The sequence below is a fragment of the Pipistrellus kuhlii genome, unplaced genomic scaffold (genome assembly GCF_014108245.1).
Source record: "Pipistrellus kuhlii isolate mPipKuh1 unplaced genomic scaffold, mPipKuh1.p scaffold_m20_p_7, whole genome shotgun sequence".
Classification (NCBI taxonomy): Eukaryota; Metazoa; Chordata; class Mammalia; order Chiroptera; family Vespertilionidae; genus Pipistrellus; species Pipistrellus kuhlii.
In genome coordinates, this window is record NW_023425573.1 from 46123919 (window position 1) to 46145243 (window position 21325).

Here is a 21325-nt window from a genome sequence, read left to right on the forward strand (position 1 = left end):
ATAATTCAGTTTGAGAAAACAAGTTACAGGGTCCCACAGAAACATAGTAATGTATCTAGAGCCAAATAGAAAGTATTAAAGGATGAGGAGAAGAGACTTGCAAAAAAAAAAAAAAGGGGGGGGGGGAGGGAGATAGAGAAAGCTTATCAGAGGAGGAATATGAGACATTTCGGCTGAGCCGTGAAGCTCCTGTGTTAGGTTTGTGACCAGAAGTGGCAGAAGCATTTTAAGTGGCACAAACGCCATGAACAAAAGTGCAGGTATAGCAGAGTGCAAAATGTGTTCGGTGTAGGAGATGTGGATAACAGGGGAGGCTATGCCTATGGGGGGGGGCAGGGAGTAGATGAATTAATACAGTTACATAATATATTATATACAATGAGCATCGTTCTCCAGCTGTAATAAACACAGAAAAATGCTATAACAAAATGTGTGCAGGGGGACAGCTTGGTTAGAGGGGAGGGTTTACGGAGGAGGGAAGGCAGAGAAGATTTCATCACTGAGAATTCAGGGGTTTCTCTCTGATTTTTTACAAATGCTTTTCTAAGGCAAAAGAAGACGCTTTTATTTCTCCTGGTTATTGAATTTATTGGGGGTGACATTGGTTAATACAAAATCTATAACACATCATCTGTATACTATATTGTGTGTTCATCACTCCAAGTCAAGTCTTCTTCCATCATCATTTGTCCCCCCATACTCCCTCTCTCCCCCCCACCCTTTCCCCCTCTGATAATCACCATACTGTTGCCTGTGTCTATTTGTTTTCTTAATCCCTTCACCTTTTTCACCCAGCCTCACAACCCCGGCCCCTCTGACAGCTATCAGTCTGTTCTCTGTATAGGAGGCTGTTTCTGTTTGGTTTGTTAGTTTATTTCGTTTATATTAGAGTCCACATGTGAGTGAAATGATATGGCATTTGTCTTTTTCTGCCTGGCTTATTTTACTTAGCATAATGCTCTCCAGGTCCATGCATGCTACCGGGTAAGATTTCGTTCTTTTTTATGGCCGAGGAGTATCCCATTATGTAAATGTACCACAACTTAAACACTCACCCACAACACACACACACACACACACACACACACACACACACAAAACAAACAAACAAAAACAACACTGTGAAAAGGTTGTCATTCATGCTCTGGTTGGGGGACTCGGTTGGTCGGAGCATCCTCACAAGGGCACCTAGTAGTCACCGGTTCCATTCCCGGTCAGAGCACATCCCCGGTCAGAGAGACGTTGACATTGCTCTCTCTCACTTCCTCTCTCTCAAAAATCGGTTTAAAAAAAGTTTATCATTCACCCCTTGAACAATGACCTAGCACCAGCATAAAGCACATGTGATGATCTCAGATGACGTTTGTAGGAAAGCCCATAACGAGAGGCACATATCTTCCTTGGGGTGCGGGAAGGGGCTGTGTCAGACCGGCTTGTAGGAGCCAGACGGGCACGCGACTCCCTGCGTCCACACAGTGGCATCACACCGTGGCTGGAAATGAGCCACGGTGGGGATATTTACACTGGACCTTGGCTAACATTTTTACAATGTGGCTTCTCCCCTCCTGAAATACGAGCCCGAATTCTGAACACTCACCAGGACACCCATGACTGTGTCTCTCCTCATACTTTCCTCGGGAGTCTGTTTGTGTCTGCTTCACTCGCACAGCTTCTCTTGAAGGCTTCCTACCAGCTAAAGAACTTTGCAATTCACCTCCTGCCTTGCCACCCCTAACCCTTGTTGTTGCCAAGACTTGCTTTCATGTGGTCGTCCGACTCATCACTCATAATGGACTCTGCCCTAGGACCTTATGCCTGTGTCTCGCCTGGCAGTGAATAGTTGTTCTAGTGGGTATGTTATCCTCACCACCCCGTACTTAAATGACTACCTTTCTATCTGAGACCCAACTCTAAAGGCTAAAGGGCATAGAGATACAATGTACGCCAATGTCCTTACACACAACTCAAATTTAATTCTGACAAGAACATTTCAGCATCTAAATTTTATAATTCTATAAACGGGAGCAAGGAGCTCCTTGGAATAGCCATGTGGGCTAAGGTAATGGGAGACTTTTTTGTATGTGTGTTTTTCTCTCTCTTTCTCTTTGGGAAACTCATTTCCTAGAAGCTTGGATCCAGGAGAGAATATGCAAGGTGGGTGGAGGTGGCTTCTCTCCATTCTGTGGGAACACATGTTCCCTGGCATGGAGAGCAGAATCTGACAGACCAAAATGTGAGCGTGTGCGTCTGTGTGTGTGTGTGTGTGTGTGTGTGTGTGTGTGTGTGTGCGCGCGCGCGTGCGCACACACACTCACGCACACATCCATATACATGGAGCTAGCTGAAAATAAAAGTCATCTATCTCCTCTCAAAAAAGATTATGTCAAAAGAAAAGGAATTATGCATTATTAGTAGCGAGAACGTCAAGCACACTCCAGAAGTCCAGGCTGGCTCTGTGCGAGTGCCCCTGTGTGACATGTGGGAAGCCTTAGGGGTGGCCTTGGACAGGCTGGGCTGCGGGGGTAGGCAACTGGAGGGAGGGAGGAATGGCGAAGGACCTGAAGCTCACGTGCATCAGGAGGTCAGAACCAGGATAAATAGAAAGTGGCCGTGACAGTGGAACTAGACTATTTGCAGACCCTGGCAGCGCTCCTCTCAGGAGGACGGGGTCTGTTGGTGACCTTCTTCCTCAGTGGGCACAAGGCCCCTTGCATCGTTTCCTGCTGTGATGCAAAACCACATCCCAAATGCAGGAGGCCTAGGCCAGCGGTAGGAAAGGTGGACGCAGAGGTGCATCAAGGCTGAAAATAGGAGGGGCATTACCTGTAGGAGCAGAAGTGAGAAGTAATTTGTGTCTTACCTAATGAGACTTAGGTCTTAGGTTGAAAACACAATGTTCCTTATCAACAAATTGTCATAATGGCATTTTCCAGCAGAGGGCAGACTTTACATTAAAATAGATCTAGAAAGGCCATCAATCAAGAGCTCTTCAATAGAATGTTTTTAACTTTCAGAATTTAAACATAAATTTCCAAATGGGTTTTAAATGTTTTTAAAGTAGTTAAGGTCCAGAGGATGTTAAATATGAAGTTTATTAGATTCCAGTTAATATTTCTGCCTTATTAGTAATTAAAATGTTCAGGTTTTGCTTGCAGAGAAGCAGTTTTTCTTGTGGCTTTTGGACTGGTTGTAGACACTATCGCCGTAAGCAAAGCTATTCTTTATTGTGTTGTTTACTGTATTGTTTGTATTGTATTATTTTCTACAAACATGAAATAATATTCTTCTTCATTTTCATACAGTTTGATATGAATAACTGCTATTCTTTAACAGAAATAACCAGCATTTTCTTATCTGTTTCATAACTAGCTTTGGTATTTTTCCTAGAAGAAATAAGACCTATATAAAAGTTAACTAAATGTATTATGTAATAAAACTCCAATATTCAAAGCCTCTTTAAGCTTCAACTTCACAAGAATTTCAGATGTTTCTCCTCATGATTTATTTCTTGCTAAATTCTCACAATAAATGAGAAAGTAGAAACTACTATTTGTATTGCAAATTGTTAAAAAGTTAAATCACTTGTGAGCAGTGGCTGAGAGTAGATCTGGAGACCTACCTGTCTGACTCCATAGCATGTACTCTCTTCCTGTCAGCCCTCAGTCTCCAATTGGCTCGATTTTATCTAATCTGTTTTAAAATCATAGGCCCGTGACTTTATCCATTAGGACATCAGTTCAGATTGACACACCGTGAAAAGCACAGAGTGAAACAAGATATTTCTATAGAGTCCATTGCAGAAATCCTTGGCTTTTAAACTCAATAGCTTGGTTTACTTTTGGTACCACTTGAGAACTTTCTCAATCTGGCTGTGTGTGTGTGTGTGTGTGTGTGTGTGTGTGTGTGTGTGTGATGTAACTTTTAAAAATGAATTCAGGAAGAAAATCTCTGGGCAGATATTCTCAATGTTATAGGAGATATAATATACTTTCTTCTATTATTAAAGTTATTTCCTAGAGTACTTATATTTCTAAAAAATAAAAATATGTCAAATGCTTAAGCATTTGCAGTCTAGGAAACAAACTTATTTTTGTACTGAGAAACTGGAAACATATATCTTTAAAATGAGAAACAAATAGACCTCTGCTATTCCTTTTCACTTTCATAATGATCTCTAGCAGAAATATTGCAATTAATTTTATCAACTGGATGCAAGTATTCTTCATTTATTTGTGTGCAGAAAATAGTTTCAGCACAAATGTGGATATTTCAATGTAAAGTAAACAAAAGTCTATGGATGAAATCAGAAATATTAACAAAATAAAACAATCTAACTTTTCTTGCAAAGACAAACTGTTTCAAGACTGATTGAAAATTTGACATCACAGTGAAAATTTGACATCACAGTGAAAATGTTGAGATGCTTAAAAAAAACTGACAACTTTATTTCACTTAGAAATATGGCTACAGGGTTGTCTGCCTGTTTACAAAGCGTTGCACAGATTATCAGCCATGCCCAGTGTTGGGTAAAGGCACTGGGATACTGGACATAGAATCAGATAATATGGGCTTCCTCCTCTGCCTATTCCAGCTGTGTGGTCTGAATCAGAGACTGAGCCTCTCTGAGCTATGGTTTCCCACCTATAAAATGGAGGTGATAATGGGCATGTACCACACAGAACGTTGAGGGTTTAAAATGTATTTTATATGACATCTGTGAAAGCACAAAGCTCAGGGACACATTGCAGATTTATTGACTAGATGAAGTTAATCCAAATCACAAACTTAATTAATCATACCCTATTTTTTTTGGTAGAAGCTGTCTTTAATACTCACTAATTATTTGCATGCATTGCATTAAATAGGTTCCCCCAATCACATGCATGTTAGAACAAAGCCTGGGGGGAAATCTTGACTATACACTAACATGGAGCAGGTTTAAGTTTATGGTATAATTGTTAGCAATTAGAAAACAAAATAGAAATCAAATGTAATTTCCATTTGGATTACACTTAGTTGGAAACTTTATGGTGTTAGATTTTAGATAATATTTATTAGTGTTTATCCATATTTTTGGCATTGTTTTTAGGTCTCAGTATCACATTTAATACAGCATATGAAAAGCATGTCAAAATTATTTTTTTTTTGTCTCTAATATCTTGGTCTATATATCTAAGATTGGGAGTTATCCTTGCAATGGTATTTTCCCCATCTCATTTTACACCTTGCCTTTTTCTTACAAATCACATTCTCTTTTCATCAGTACATCTGCCCAAAACACTGTTCTCCTTGACAGCTCTATCCCACACTCGCCTCCGAGCTCCTAACAAGGAATACCTCTGGGGATTGCAAAGTGCCACATTTAAAATCTCTCAGCGAGATGTACAGGTTTCCCGTGTAATCATAAGGGATTCCTCAAATCCGAGTTTTAGAGCTCATCTACAACAACTGATAAGCACAGCATTTTCACATTAGTATATTTATGTTGTGCTAATGTACTTAAACAGTATGTGCGTCCATTGAGAATTTTCCTACAAATTTCTTAATAGCATTCTCTTAACTTTGAAGACAGATACCTCTGATTGCCATTGGCTGTAACTCCATTCTTTCCTAAGCTAACTGGGCTTACCCAGGTTGCAAGGGGGAGGTCATAGATGTCACAGATGCTCGATGGAATACTAGTCGGCGATAAAAAGGCACGCTTTGCTGGTAGAAAGAACAACATGGGTGCATCTCGAACTGCCTACGCTAAGTTAAAGCCAAACATAAAGGCTACACATTCCATAGACTTATTTACATGACATTTTGGAAAGACAAATGTATAGGGACAGAAACCAAGCCAGTGACTGCCAGGGGACAGCAGGAGGGAGCTGACTATAAGTGGGGGAGGATTCTTTATAGATGATGGAAAAATTTTGTCTGTGATGGTGGTGACAAACTGTATACATTTGTCAAACTATATGCCTACAAAGAGTCACTTTCAGTGTGTAAGTATAATTGAAGACACCTAGCTTTAAAAATATAAATGGCTAATGTAGGAGAAGGTACCTGTAGTTTTAGAGAGTTGTATATTGTCTCCTTCCAGAAAAATTTTGTCGATAACATCCTATGTGTATGTTTTCCATCCACTTCTATTTCCAGCCCAAATGTGTGACACCCAGACTCCTTTCAATGGATAAAGACTACATTAACATACGTAATTTATTTAGTGCATTTAGCAGCTTTAGCATGAAATAATAGTTATCTAGCAATTATAAGTATTATGAAATGTTATTAATTATAAGACATTATTAACTGAAACTCTCGCCCTAGTAGTACAACAAGTGCTTAAATTTTATTTCATTTGCTAATCATCAGAATTAAGGGAAAGTGCTCAGAGCTAACTGCACCGACATGAGAAAATGTCTATCCAGCCCGATGGGGGAAATTGTACTAGCCTCATTTTAAATGCAGGAAGTCAGGCACAGAGCAACTGCAACAGCAAATGTCACAGGTCCTCCGGATTCCAAAGCCAACATTTGCAACCATCTTTCATGTATTGCAACCAGTTTAGCAATAGCTCTGATCCTTGAGGACTGGACTGCAAACATCCTTGGAAATAAACAGCGAGGAGGGAAGTCTTCCCTTGGAAAGATTTCCAAATAGAACTGATACTGAGAACTGAAAACAGAACATTGGGATTAACACATGAATGGTGTGCCCTTGCCACTCACATTAACTGCAACCCATTGACAGAAGCATAGTTTAATTACAGTAAAAAAAAAAAATGTATTTGCAACCTCACATAAGCTACAACTGCAGTGCCAGGCTTTCATGATATTCTTCCCGAGCCAATTGTTGTTAATATCTTACAGTTACGTTTGTTACTGAACTGTTGTTTTCATAACTAACGAGTAAATCCACGTTCTTTATTAATCTCTTTGCTTTATTCATTACCTACCATTTTATGCGAAAATAACTCAATGGTTTCTATAAAACATATTTTTGTGTAAATGACATTGTCAAGCCTAGATCTTTTCTTGGACAAAATTTACATGAAGGGGGGGCTGACAAAAATCACAAACCCTTACCCATTTGCATTAGCTCCTCTCGTATTGGATGTATGCTACTTTAAGTAGATATATGTACTCGATTCACTACCCGCGGCTTCTCATCCACAGTGGAGTGTTTAAATGTAGCTTGCCAGAAACTCTTACCTTTGTGCATAATTATCTGGGTGTGCCTTCCTTACTCGCACTGAACTGTATGTACTGTGTGCTGTAGAGGTGTGTAGTTAAAATATGTTTATTCTCAGAAATATTTTTAAAATATTTTAAAATGTTTTCCTTTGCAGAATCAGACACAAGTTTGGCAGAAGGAAGTGTCAACTGCTTAGATGAAAGTCTTGGACATAACAGCAACATGGGCAGTGATTCAGGCACCATGGGAAGTGATTCAGGTACTGCCTCACTGTTGTGTAAACCTTAACAAGTGTGAAATAAGACACCATATAGTGGAAAGCATGGGGGCTGTTCATACCCTCCCTAATGTATTTATGCAATTAAAGCAATTCTTTTCTCCAGTGGAAGGAGGTTTGGAACTTTGCCATTCACATCCTTTCAAAGTACAACCTACAAAAGTCTTAGAATCAAGCTCTCTAATTTTGATCTAGTTCATAGCTTTTTGGTCTGGCATATGCCACATTCCATAGGATCATGTTATCTGGTTTATTTATGAAATCTGTTTCAATTAATTTGACTATTTTAAATCCTGTATGCAATTTGGTACATTTATTCCCAAACCCTATTTTTTTTAAATTAGAATACATTTTAAATAAAAACTTTAAGAGTTCTTCTTTAAATGAAGAAATAGAAATTACATATGTGGCTAAAGAGTTCCAATTTATATGAATACCTCTTGCATTGAGCAGAGTTTGCAAATGTTCTTGTCACTAAGTGAGAATTTTATTAGGTGTCTCCCAAATCGCCCTCCGCGTTAGTTGAATGTCCCACCAACAATAAATAAGTGAAGCAGCAACGTGAGCAACACTTTCTGTTGTCAGATTTCCTAACTTTTGTCCATCTGATCAATTCCAAATCTCTGTTCTTTGAATGTGTGTTTCCATTATTATTACTGAGCTAATAGTAACATCTTTTCAAAATGGGTGATGGGCCCTCATGTCTGTCACCCACCTTTCTATATTTTTCTATATGTTTACAAGATATCATCACTAAAACTAACAAATCCTTAAAAATGCTTTGCAATGTGGCCAGCTAAGAAGCAGTAGAGAAATGGCAAATTAAGAAACATATAATACCTTAATAAAAAAATGAAAGAAAAAAAAAGAAACAAATTACTTTAGTTTTTATTTGTTTTGTGGTTGAGTTGTAGTAAATACTTAGAAAATACTGTGTACTTCAGATTGTCCTGCATTCTCAGAAGAATTATAGAAATTTAGATCCACAATAGGTCTAAAAGGGTCAAAATAATTTACATAAGGATGCTCAGCTGCCCTAAAAGCTTTCCAAATTGAAGTGTATCACTTCTCTCAATAAGACTTCTATAATAAATCTCTTGTCACAGACAAGTTGGTTTGAGGAAACCCAACCCATCAAATGTCAGTCCTAACATTAATTTTAACTAAAAAGTGTTGATTCATTTTCTATTCAATTCAGTCAGTGTTTATGAAGTTCTTGTCATGTGCTTATTTCTGTGGATTAAATTTAGTTTTTTGTATGCCTATTGCCCAATAGTTTAATTATGATTTTAAAATTAAATGCTATTGATTCTAGAACTCAAAGTATAATCTAGCTAATATGTATCATTTTATGGGTAGTTTTAAACTTCTGGAACTAGTCCTAATTTTTGTTTGTCTATGTAAGGGCTTTTCAAGAGCATTCATTCATTCAATAAACATTTCATGGCCATCCTCTCTGTGCAGGGCATTTTGTCTAGTTCGAGCTGTTAGCAATGTAACTGTTTACTGATTTTCAGTGCTCAGTGTGGCATGCAAGACGTGATAAAGCAATCTAAATGCAACCTACTTTTAAAAAGCAAATACATTTTCAAAGGCAAATACACGTGAAGACAAACACATTTCCAAAGGCTATCCATTGATGCTTTAGATGGGGTCAGTGCTTAGGACAGAGAATTGCTTTGCACCATGGGTAGTAGAATTCTGAAATTATAAAATTATGAAAATATTTTCCCTTAAGTACATCGTATAGGATGAAATAGAAATAATTTTTTAAAGGTTTGGATGAATTGCTAGTTGTTAAACACATATGGAATCACTGAAAAGCATTAATTACAATGTTTGGGATTCTGTTTTCACCTTGGAGGCTGACATCAAAGGGATGTTCTTTCACTTGTCCTTTGTCCATTTTCCAAGGTTACATAATGGGCCATAAGATCATAGACATGGCCCACTATCAAAACATGTTTCTCTCTGAAGTATTATGCCATAGCAAAATATAATTAGTGATGATTTTTAAGTTTTAATATACTAATTCTACCGTGGGAGGCATTTTGTTTTCCTGTGTCTCATTTTCAGAGAGATATACTGCTTAACACAAAGTAGCAAATTTTTTTTGGAATACACATTGGTCTGATGATATGTAGAAAGTGTTTCCTTACTATTTCAAGGTAATACCTATTAATATTTGTCCAGCTGGAATGGCATGTTTTTGTGGTGATATACTATAGGTAAAGGAGTATTTTTTCAATTTCAAACACATGCAGTGACAGACCTTTTCTCTCCAAGAATAACTCAGCTGTCAAAATCAATGTGAGAATGAAATTTGCCACATGGTGTAGTTCCAATAGAATGTTATTATTTAAGCCCTATTTCGTTTCATTTTTTTTGACCATTTATATGAATAGTATAATTTTAAGGTCCTTAATCAGTATTTGTTTTAGAGGAAGGGTGCAAAGTAATTCAAAACCTGTGCATATTTTAAATACCATTTTTATTATTGCATTTAATGGATTTTTTCTTTTCAAAGAGAGCCAAAAAGAAACCAACAACAAACAAACAAAACCCAAACATCTTTTTTTTTATGAAGGAAATTGGCTCCTGGCTCATTGACATGAGTCCAGTTCTCTCCTTCTGGTGACAGAAAAGAGAAAAATCTCTTTTTATTGCTTATATTGTTTATGTGAGTACATTCTTCTATCCCTATGTCAGAGGATGTGATAAGGCAAGAATCAGGTTGAATATTTAGCACTCACCCAGCCCTTTTTCTTTGGACGCTATTCTCACAGTGAATCCAACTCTAATTTTTCCCATATTCACTCTATACTTCTCTGTTAAACTTGAGGACACCCATCAAGTTTCTTAGACTTGACTAAAAAATGTGGAAGATAATTAAACTACCTATCTAATACCCAGATATTTTTTGTGGCCGCAGTATAGTACCCTAGACACTGGATTCTTTGAGGACAAGGACTGTATTCTTGAGAGCACATGAGTATGTATAAGAGGCACCCAGTAAATAATTGCTGCAAAATGAATTAATGGTACATGGCTAGTTATATAGCAGTGCAATGTCATACTTTAATTCAAGACTTAAATTTGAACATACCGGCCCTTTCTGTTGTCTAAGCCTTCTTAAATTTATTAATACAATATTAATATGCATAAGAGATATTGATGTTCTATGCACTTGATTTAGTTTTAGATTCCTCAGATAGAGACTCTGGAAATTTTTCTAATTTTTCTTTTAAATGTTTGTTACCCAAGATTTTACAAGTAAGCATGAAAAACAAAAGGGGGAAATAATGATTTTAAAAAGTACTTGCAGCTATTAAGAGGAAAGCAGAATTTTATTATTATTTTTCAAATTTATGCAGAAGTGTACCTAGAGTGAAATTGAAAACAGGGAATTTGCTAATATCATTTGACAAACTTTCTAGATCAAAAAGCAATTTAGCAAAAGTAAATTTTTGGATGGTGGTGTTAAACATAATTTAAAATACATCTTCCTTTGCAAATATCGTGGCTCTTTTAGAAAAGTTATGTGATAAATGCTTGTAATATAGATGGAATATTAATATTTTGAGAATCTATAAAAGTCATTTAGGAGAAGTAATGATATCCTTAAATAAATTTGAGCCTTTCATAAATATAATAGAAGATGAAATACTATAATTGATGCAGAGTTCAAAAGTAGGATGGGGAGAAAACTTGCATATCAATATTTTTAAATGTTGCTGATTTTGAAAGATTTTTTCTGGAAATCATATTAGATGAATCAGCAGCTGATCCAATGATATCTTAAATATATTGCACCTGTGTTTACTCAACCATACAGAAGGCAAATTTCCTGCCAGGTTAGTAGATGACTCTTGCTAAGTGGTGTTTGGTGTGAATTTTCCTACCTGTTCAGATGGTACTATCACAACAAGTTAAAACGCAGTTAAGTGGAATCGTCCCTTTGCCGAAATGGAACCATCAGCAACCTTTTTGAAGTTAATGGGATTATGTTAGCTTAGTTTTATTGCGATCATCGATAAGAGAAAGATCACTTACTTCATGTGTCATGAAATACTGATAATTGCTGTCATGTCATTTTTTTTCTCATGCTTACATAAAGCATAAGTTAGGTTTTTAAATTGATATAATATTTACTTTCCTGCATTCCACCTGATAAGTTATACATGTTTAGATCTTTTTCCCCTTGGCTAATATGGGTAAATATGGTCACTTCTAAACAAAACATATTTAAACCAAGATATGCTATAATAATTTTATCTAAATGTTTATAAAACCCATGTGCGTTAGTACTTTATCAGTATTTTAAATTTAGAAATGTTAATTAGAGTTTTTTAAAATTTATCGTGCTTTGAGTTTCAGAAGAATAGGAATATATAGAAACATACACAATAAAGAACAATAAAGATCACAATTCAAAACTAAATGTTACAGTGCAGTTTAAACTAACAAAAAAAAATGTTTGTCATTCAATGAAAATCTATAAATTAAAGGCAAGTATGGGAGGAGTTTTTCCCTTTCTGCATAAATATTGTTTCAGTTTAATCTGGTTGGTTCAAATGCCCCAAATTTGATTTTTTTTGCCATTTTAATTTAATTAAATTAATTTATTTACATATTTTTAAAATATATATTTTATTGATTTCAGAAAAGAAGGGAAAGGGAGAGGGATATAGAAACATCAATGATGAGGAAGAATTAGTGATCTGCTATCTCCTGCATGCCCCACATTGAGCCCGAAACCTGGGCATGTGCCCTGACCGGGAATTGAACTGTGACCTCCTGGTTCATAGGTTGACACTCAACCATTGAGCCATGCCAGTTAGGCCACCATTTTTAGATATTTAAGATAGGTAAGTGGATAGATCAATGTGCAGGCTTTTGAGTGTTTGCTTGTCAAAATAAGTTTTTCAAATGAAGGAAAGTAGCTTCAGCTATAATATATTTTTGCAGTAAAAATCAAGGGGGATACAGAATAAGTAGGACTGATGGTTCCCACTTACCCAGTCCTCTTGATTTGTAAGTGGAAGACCAAATAGAGAAACATGTAAGAAATAATGGCCTAACAAAAAGATGGAAAATGTGATGCATTAAGAACCATAACTCTACAAAACCGGTTTGGCTCAGTGGATAGAGCATCGGCCTGCAGACTAAAAGGTCCCGGGTTTGATTCTGTTCAAGGACATGTACCTTGGTTGCAGGCACATCCCCAGTGGGGGGGGTGCAAGAGGCAGCTGATCAATGTCTCTCTCTCATCGATGTTTCTAACTCTCTATCCCTCTCTCTTCCTCTCTGTAAAAAATCAATAAAATATATATTAAAAAAGAAAAGAACCATAACTGCCAATATTGCACCTTTCTGTACTTGCCCTTGACTCCTACATGCTGCCCCCTTCCAGTCCTCTACCCTATCACTTCACTCCCTCTGCACCCCAGGGCCTGAGCTGAATCCTGCAAATACAAACAGAGCTATGCCCATTTGGTACAGAAATTAGAAAATAAATTGGTTTGGAACATACATGAAAAGCAATTTAAACACAGAGATCTATGTTCAGTGTGAGGGATTCTTAGCCTTAGTCATTTTGTTGCCCATTTCTTTACTTATTTACTAGAGGCCCTGTGCACGAATTTATGCACTAGTGGGGTCCCTTAGCCTAGCCTGTGGGATCAGGCTGAAACCAGCTCTCTGACATTCCCTGAGGGGTTCTGGATTGTGAGAGGGCACAGACCAGGTGGAGGGACTCCACCAGTGCATGATTGGGGGCAGGGAGGAACCTGGGAGATTGGCCAGCTGAAGAGGGACTGCAGGAGGGCTCCAGGGCATGTCCAGCCCATCTTGCCCAGTCCTGATCGGCTGGACCAGAGCAGCAAGCTAATCTACCTGTCGGAGCATCTGCCCCCTAGTGGTCAGTGCATTCCATAGTGAGTAGTTGAGCGACTTTAGCATATTATTAGCATATTATGCTTTTATTGGTTGAATGGATGACAGACGATTGGACACTTAGAATATTAGGTTTTTATTATATAGGATTTTCCTTATTTTTCTTTCTTTTCACCTCCTTCAGATGAAGAGAAAAGGGCAGAAAGAGCATCCCCTGAGCCAGAACTGAATCTCAGGCCATACCAAATGGAAGTTGCCCAGCCTGCTTTGGAGGGAAAGAATATCATTATATGCCTCCCTACAGGGAGTGGGAAAACCAGGGTGGCCGTTTACATTGCCAAGGATCACTTGGACAAGAAAACAGCATCTGAACTGAGAAAAGTTATCGTCCTTGTCAACAAGGTATTCAAGTGGCATATAAAATAAAATTCTCTGTTTTCATTTTATTATTTTGAAATGTTTGCATAGTGACAATTGTAACCATAGACCACACAGATTTAGTTTTATTAGAGAAAAATGTCAAGTTATTTTATCTTAAATCTTTGCTTTTCAAGTTATAAGGAAAATTTTAGTTATTAGCCATTAAAATATAATTTTCTATAAAATTGTCAATTCGTTATAACTTACGTATAAAAATATATTTACCCACATATTCTTTAAGATTGCATGTGAACATAAATGACCCCAAAATATATATAATTTTTAGAGAAAGAGAAAATTAATATTTGACTGATTTATAATATATAAAGTTAGTTTTCAAATATTTAATATATATGTATTAAATATATATATTATTAAATGCAACACAGGTCTTTAATAATTTATATCTTGGGGCATTCAAAAGCCATCTTTATAAACAGTTATAAGTCTCATTTTAAACCAGTGTAGTTATTGAGCTTTATTCAATGATAGTTTATTAATTTATAAACTTATAAATTGTGGATAGTAATCTTTACCATTTTATGGAGTAAAATTGAGAATATTTTTCCATTCAGAAAGTCTTTTATTCCATTAGTTATAACTAGATTTTCAATTATTTCTTTATAGAAAATGTAGCAATAGGCTATGCAAATTTACTGTATCTTTTGTAATTCTATTATGATAACAGGTTTAGATACAACCTGCTTTTCAGTACTAAAGAAGCATACTCAGAATCCAAGGTCTGAATGATTTTCATTATGTCATTCCAAATGCATTTTATATGCATATGTGCTATGCCCAAAGACCTCTCCTTTATACTTATATGCACATAATTAGAACAGTTAAGATTTCTTTTGTGATAATGGGGATACATTAAAATTTTCATATAGCTTTTCATATATTCCCTTTATTATGGCTATTGTCTTATGGAATACAATAAATTTAGTGTTTGATCTTGGACAAATTACTAATTTCTCTTACTTTAGTTTTCTCATCTATAAAAGGAACAAAATAACACTACCCTGTATAGATGTTCAGAAGTTTAAATTTGATGATCTATCTAAAGCCTAGAAATAACTTAGTGAATATTAGATCTTTCTCCTCTCCTTCTTCTTCACCTTCATAATGAATGAAATGAAATTTCATATTCTTTAACCAGTGAGTAGTGTCAGGCCCAGAAAAACGAAACAAAACAAAAAAAGATAACTGAATAAAAAAACACTTCAGTTGATGTTCTTAATATCATTTGAACTTTACCACTTACTTTAGTCCCATCTACCCTTCCAAAGAGCTCTTCTACTCTGCTTATCTGTTATACCACCTCCTTCAAAACTTATAGCCTCAAAAGTTAGGAGTTATTTTTTATTAATCTGCTTCCTTCACTTCCCTTATCAGGCACAGTGTCATAGACTACTGTACTAGAGTTGAAGGAGGACTTTCAAATCCAGCTTTCATCCATTGCCTCTGATTCCCTCACCTCTGCTGAGTAACTTCTAACATCAAGGATGTCTTCCTCCTAATAAAATATCACCATATATTCTTTGAACAGTTGAAACTGTTCCCTACTTTTTTCCTTAAGAATTACTAGAAATTCCTTCATTAGTTCTTTCATCTATGTCACAATGTTTTCCTTTATTATTCCATTTCTTTGAATTTTAATGTAATATAAATTTAATTCTTTCTTATTGAGTTAGGAAATCTGTGGCCCAACAAGTCAACCTAACCTCCATTCTGTATTTGGCCCAAGAACAAGGTATTATAGCCCTTGATCTAGAAAGGAAAAATCCTGTTCCCTAATACCATTTACTTTCATCTTCCTTTCTCCATCCTTTCCAAAGTTATCGCCTTCAAATGCAGGGAGAAATGAAAACACCACCTGTGTTTCCAGACTTTCTATTTCCTATCTAGGGCTTCCACATCATGAGAGATAAATCCCAGGTTCCTTCAGATGCTGTGATGCAGCCCATATGATTCAGCAGAAGTGGGGAGCAGTTGGGTTTGATTAGTCTTGGCAGGCACTCTGTCACTTCTCAGGAACAGGCTCCAAAAGGACCACACATCTCCCAATTAGCCATGTCAGACTTGCATCTGGCTTTCTCTTGTCCTTCAACAGGAAGTCATTGCCAACCAGTGAATCTCAGGATTTCCAACACCTGCTTCCTCCTGTGACAGCTTCTTTTTGTTCTGTAGAGGAGAAGATGCTGATTATTTGACTCACCTTTTATGGACAGAATCTCAGTTCTCTATGTCATTTCATGGAATAAAGAATCTTAAATTTCTTGGTAGCATGAGGGTATTTAAAGACAAATGAGCCCAGCTGGTGTGGCTTCATGATTTAAGCAACAAACTATGAACCAGCAGGTCATGGTTCAATTCCCGGTCAGGGGGTATGCTGGGGTTGTGGGTTCAATCCCCGGTTGGGGCATGCAGGAGGCAGCTGATCAATGATTCTCTTTCATCACTGATGTCTCCCTCTCCATTTCTCTCTGAAATCAATAAAAATCTATTTTGAAAAATAAAAACAAATGAAATACAGATCATGCCTCCAAGGAATCTACAGTCTAGGAAATTATTTATATATTATCTCATTAAAACCACCTGGCTATTTTTTGAAGTAACTGTAATATCCCCTTTTTACGCATCAGAAGACTGAGTCTCAGATGCTTTAATTAGTTCCAGGGGTCATCCAGCCAATTATCACCAGATCTGAGACTTGAACCTTTTTCTTCTGAAGTCAATTGGTCTCTTTGTACCAACCACACTCACTGCTACAACAAAAAGAAAGTTTTTTTTCTTCAGTACCAGCAACGTGTCAGCTGTTATTTAATTTTTCACAGTGACCTCACCACTGGTTAATATTACCCCCACTTTATTAGTGTGGAAATTGAGATGATTAAGTAACGTGTCGAAGATCACAGAATAAGCAAGTAGCTACGGTAGCTGTTTTCAGAGCTGATTTTCTTTGCTATGGATTGCACTCTCTTTTCATTCAATTTAATTCACAGTCTCTTCCTCAGAATACTTTCTTCTTAGATTATCACCCCTGTCTGCATTAGTGGAATGAAGAAAAAAAAATACAGTTGACTTTTGAAGAATATGAGGTTGAACTGCCTGAGTCCACTTATACACAGATTTTTTTTTCTTTTTTTTTAAATATACTTTATTGATTTTTACAGAGAGGAGGGGAGAGAGACAGAGAGCTAGAAACGTCGGTGAGAGAGAAACATTGACCAGCTGCCTCTTGCACACCCCCCTACTGGGGATGTGCCCGCAACCAACGTACATGCCCCTGACCGGAATGGAACCCGGGACCTTTCAGTCTGCAGACGGACGTTCTACCACTGAGCCAAACTGTTTCGGCCACAGATTTTTTTCAATAAATACTATAAATCTATTTCTCTTTCTTATGATTTTCATATTAATATTTTCTTTCGCTTACTTTATTGTAAGAACACAGCCACTCCTCAGACAGAGGCGCAAGGGCAGGGTTGACCCTGGAGGCTGCAGTTTAAGGAGTGACACCATCTTCCAGCAGCTGGCCTACAAAGATGAGCTCTGTTGGCCAGGCCGGGGATGCCTTCTTCATCCTGGTGCTGGTCCTCAAGTTATCCATGGCATCAGTGGGTTCCATGTTGATGGCCTTGCAGCACGAGGCCTTCAGAGGATTTGCCTGTCAGTGAAGGAGAAGATACTGTCAACCACCAACCAGGTCAAGTCACCTCAAAGCCAACACACTCTCACTAGACAATGCCAGCTGTCTCTGAAAGAGATGCACCTTTTATCTCAAACCTCTTTGTTGTTTTGTTCTTTCTTAGCTACCAAAGCTATTCCAGCAGCTATTCACTTCACATCCACTCTCCTGGGCAATGCCTTACCTTCTCACTTTCCCTCCCTGATCCAATTCTTCAGGCATGTTGCCGCTGCTTGATCCCCAAACAACTGTAATAAATCAACCCTAAGTGTAACACAACTCACAAAGGTTCTGCAAACTGTTACACTAAATTTAAAATACTCTGCTTGGTGTTCACAGCCCTTTTTAGCCTGGTCCTTCTTCCTCGATTCAAAATTTATTTCTTATCCAGCTTCAGTTTTGATTTATCTCTTCACTGACCCATGACCTACAAGATTAAAATTCCATCTAAGCCCTTCTTTTGAGCAGTCGATTACTTCTTTCTCATTGCTGTCACTTGGAATGTGTTTCCATCAGAGAATTATTTCATGGTGTATTTATTTGTTTCATTTTCAGTCTTGGTCTGTGCAGCTAGATTGAGTTCCTAAAAGTTGTGACTATATCTTAAAAATTGTTGTGTCCCAGATACAATGTCTACACCTAATAGGCATTCAATAAGTGCTTATTATCAGATAAATGAATGGAATGATGAATAGGTTGTTATGTCTAATTAGCTGATTATGTAAACACCTTTATTAATGCTTAAGGCATAGTAGGCCTTTGATCAATACTCTGACGAATCTCTCTCTCTCTCTCTCTCTCTCTCTCTCTCTCTCTCTCTCTCTCTCTCTCTCTCTCTCTCTCTTTCTTTCTTTTACTTTTGGCATTTTTAAAGGTACCACTAGTTGAACAGCTCTTCCGTAAAGAGTTTCAAAAATTTTTGAAGAAATGGTATCGCATTACAAGATTAAGTGGTGATACCCAAATGAAAATATCATTTCCAAAATTTGTCAAATCCTATGACATTATTATCAGTACAGCTCAAATCCTTGAAAACTCCCTTTTAAACTCAGAAAAAGGAGAAGATGATGGTGTCCAGTTGTCAGGTTGGTTGAAATTTATTTTTTTAAATCAATTAATATTAACTAGTATTAATATTAATGGTAGTAATAGAGGCTGTGTAAATGTTGATTTAAAAAGAGTAAGTTTGGTTTATTCTTTAAGTTTTTATTAAAACCCTTTTACTTCTTTGTGGAAACAAAAAATTTGAAAAGTTTTTAATTACTGTAGATCACTGTTCTGCATAAGAATATCATTATTACATCAAATAACCACTAGACTTTCCATTTACTTCTTTATTCTAGGTTCTGACAAGTCCTTTTTATATGCTAGTGTACCCTGTTAGATCTGCCTTCTGCTCCTAGAACAAATATATAATCTTTTCTTTTTTTTGGTGAGGAATTAGAAGAGGAGGTGAGAGAGGAAGGGAAATAAGTACAAATAATCACAATTATTAAATGCAATGTTAAAACCTGCCCAAAACTTCACTCTTTGAATAGTGTAGTTTTAATTTGACATAATAAATGCAAAACTTGCCTACTTAAAATTAAACATTATATTAAAGAACAAAAGCATAATCTTGAGAATTTTGGACAATAAACTTAGTGGGAGTTTTTGTTTGTTTTTCTTTACCGTACCTTTTTGGTATGGACAAATGAACCATTTGTATTTTCTTTTAAGACTTTTCTCTCATAATCATTGATGAATGCCATCACACCAACAAAGAAGCAGTCTACAATAACATCATGAGGCGTTATTTGAAACAGAAGTTGAAAAACAATAAGCTCAGGAAAGAAAACAAACCAGTGATTCCTCTACCTCAGATCCTGGGACTTACAGCCTCACCAGGTGTTGGAGGGGCCACCAAGCAAGCTAAGGCTGAAGAACACATTTTAAAAGTAAGTTATTAACTTTATGTATAAACAAAAAAAACAAAATTTTAAAAAATACCAGTACTTCTTGGGCTTTATTATTTTAATGTGTGTGTTTTAATTGATTTCAGAGAGAGGAAGGGAAAGGGAGAGAGAGAGAAACATAAGTGATGAGAGAGAATCATAGATCAGCTCCCTTCTGCAAGCCCCATGCTAGGGATCCAGCCCCCAACCTGGACATATGTCCTTCTTGTTCATGTGTTGATGAGTATCTTCATACTGTAGAAGAGGGTGGTAATATGATCCACGGATGTCAAAATGACCTACTGAGCCACACCAGCTGGGCTTTCTTGTTTTGTTTGTTTGTTTTGTTTTTTAAGTAAGTTCAGGTTCAGGTGCATTAAAAGAGGTATTCCAGAATCATCAATTAAATAAAATCTATTTGCTTTAGTTAAAGTAAGTATATTCAATTTTCTACAAAACAATAATATGTCTTAATAAACAATTATGACAGAACAAATCTCAAAGATTATGGAAAGCTAATATAATTAATGAAATGTGGCAGCAAATTGAGTACCTTCTTTTAAATACCTCCTCCTAGTATAAAAGTTAATGATGTATTTGATATTGAAATAAAAATAAAGCTATAAATGTTTCTTATTTTCATACTCAATGAATTTCAAATTATGTCTTGCTGTTAACTTTTTTATTCTATGTATTTCTCAGATTCTGGGTAATCCAAATTAAATGGGAAAATGGGGACATGCAGATCTGTAATTAAAAATGTATTATTCATCTGCTGTCCCCAGATAGTAACAACACATAAAGTACTCTTGTTGATCTCAAATGTTAAATGAATTCAAAATAACCCAAGACGTGTGTTGGCATCAAGGTCAATTGCAGTTGTATTTTTAAGTCCCTATTTTAAGTTGCATATAGCAAAAATCATGTAGAATAGACAGAGGTACAGTTAGTGGCTCCGAGATACATTTTATTGCTGGGGTTAAGGACAGATTCTAATCTAGATCCGGGCACATGGGCTTCAGCTGCTCCTAGCTTCATACTGTAGAAGAGGTTGGTAACATGATCCACGGATGTCAAAATGACCTTTAAAATGCCTCATGCAATATGGTTTTCTCATTAACATTCTCTGCTAATCTTCTGTAAGTTTCTACACTCCTTCCATGTCAGTTTTTCCAGCTACAAAATAGAATGTAAAGAATGAAAATAAACACGCTTTTCTGGTATTACCCACCAACTTGATTTTAGAAGCTCCTTTTTACTTTATCAGGACAAATGTTATTGATTATTGGTTAATCAGATCCACAGTAAGGCAATACTAAAATGCTATACACATACACACAAAACAACAACAACAACAAAATACATTGAGTCAATTGTGAGAGAGAAAACTAATTATTTACATATTGAAAAATGTTTCTTTTTCAGATATGTGCCAATCTTGATGCATTTACTATTAAAACAGTGAAGGAAAACATCTGTCAACTTAAAGAACAAATAAAAGAGCCATGCAAAAAGTTTGTCATTGCAGATGACACCAGAGAAGTATGTGTTTAAATTGTCATTTTAACTGATTGCCGATATCATACTCAATTAAAAGATGCAAAGATGGATGTATATTGGCCGCCAAAATAATATTGTTTTAAATTTTTAGCAAAGTTACAGTTTTGTATTTTTTTTATTGAGGTTAGGCCATAAAGCACCGCTGTGAATTTTTCATTCTTTTAGTTTTCCAGTTTACAGAGACAAGCTCAGTAATATAAGCCATGGGGGATGGGTGGGAGGGAGGAGGGAGGGAAAAAAGGTGACATAGGTAAATTAGATGGATCATACCATAGTTTGTTTTAACTTTTTTTTTTTTTTTTTTTTTTTTTTTTTTTACTTTCTTAGTGAATTCTAGGATTGGTTTTCTGAGATTCCACAGAGCCATTT

General features: G+C 36.4%; 1 protein-coding gene across 3 annotated transcripts in view; it reads left to right on the plus strand.

Moving 5' to 3' along the window:
- Window positions 1–21325, plus strand: part of IFIH1 (interferon induced with helicase C domain 1) — a 54379-nt gene that overhangs the window by 20596 nt on the left and 12458 nt on the right. For all 3 annotated transcript variants that reach the window (XM_036421680.2, XM_036421679.2, XM_036421678.2), the window contains 5 exons: window positions 7334–7438; window positions 13536–13753; window positions 18337–18547; window positions 19182–19399; window positions 20822–20938. In XM_036421680.2, the coding sequence (XP_036277573.1) occupies window positions 7334–7438; window positions 13536–13753; window positions 18337–18547; window positions 19182–19399; window positions 20822–20938 (869 nt within the window). The remainder of the gene's footprint in view (window positions 1–7333; window positions 7439–13535; window positions 13754–18336; window positions 18548–19181; window positions 19400–20821; window positions 20939–21325) is intronic.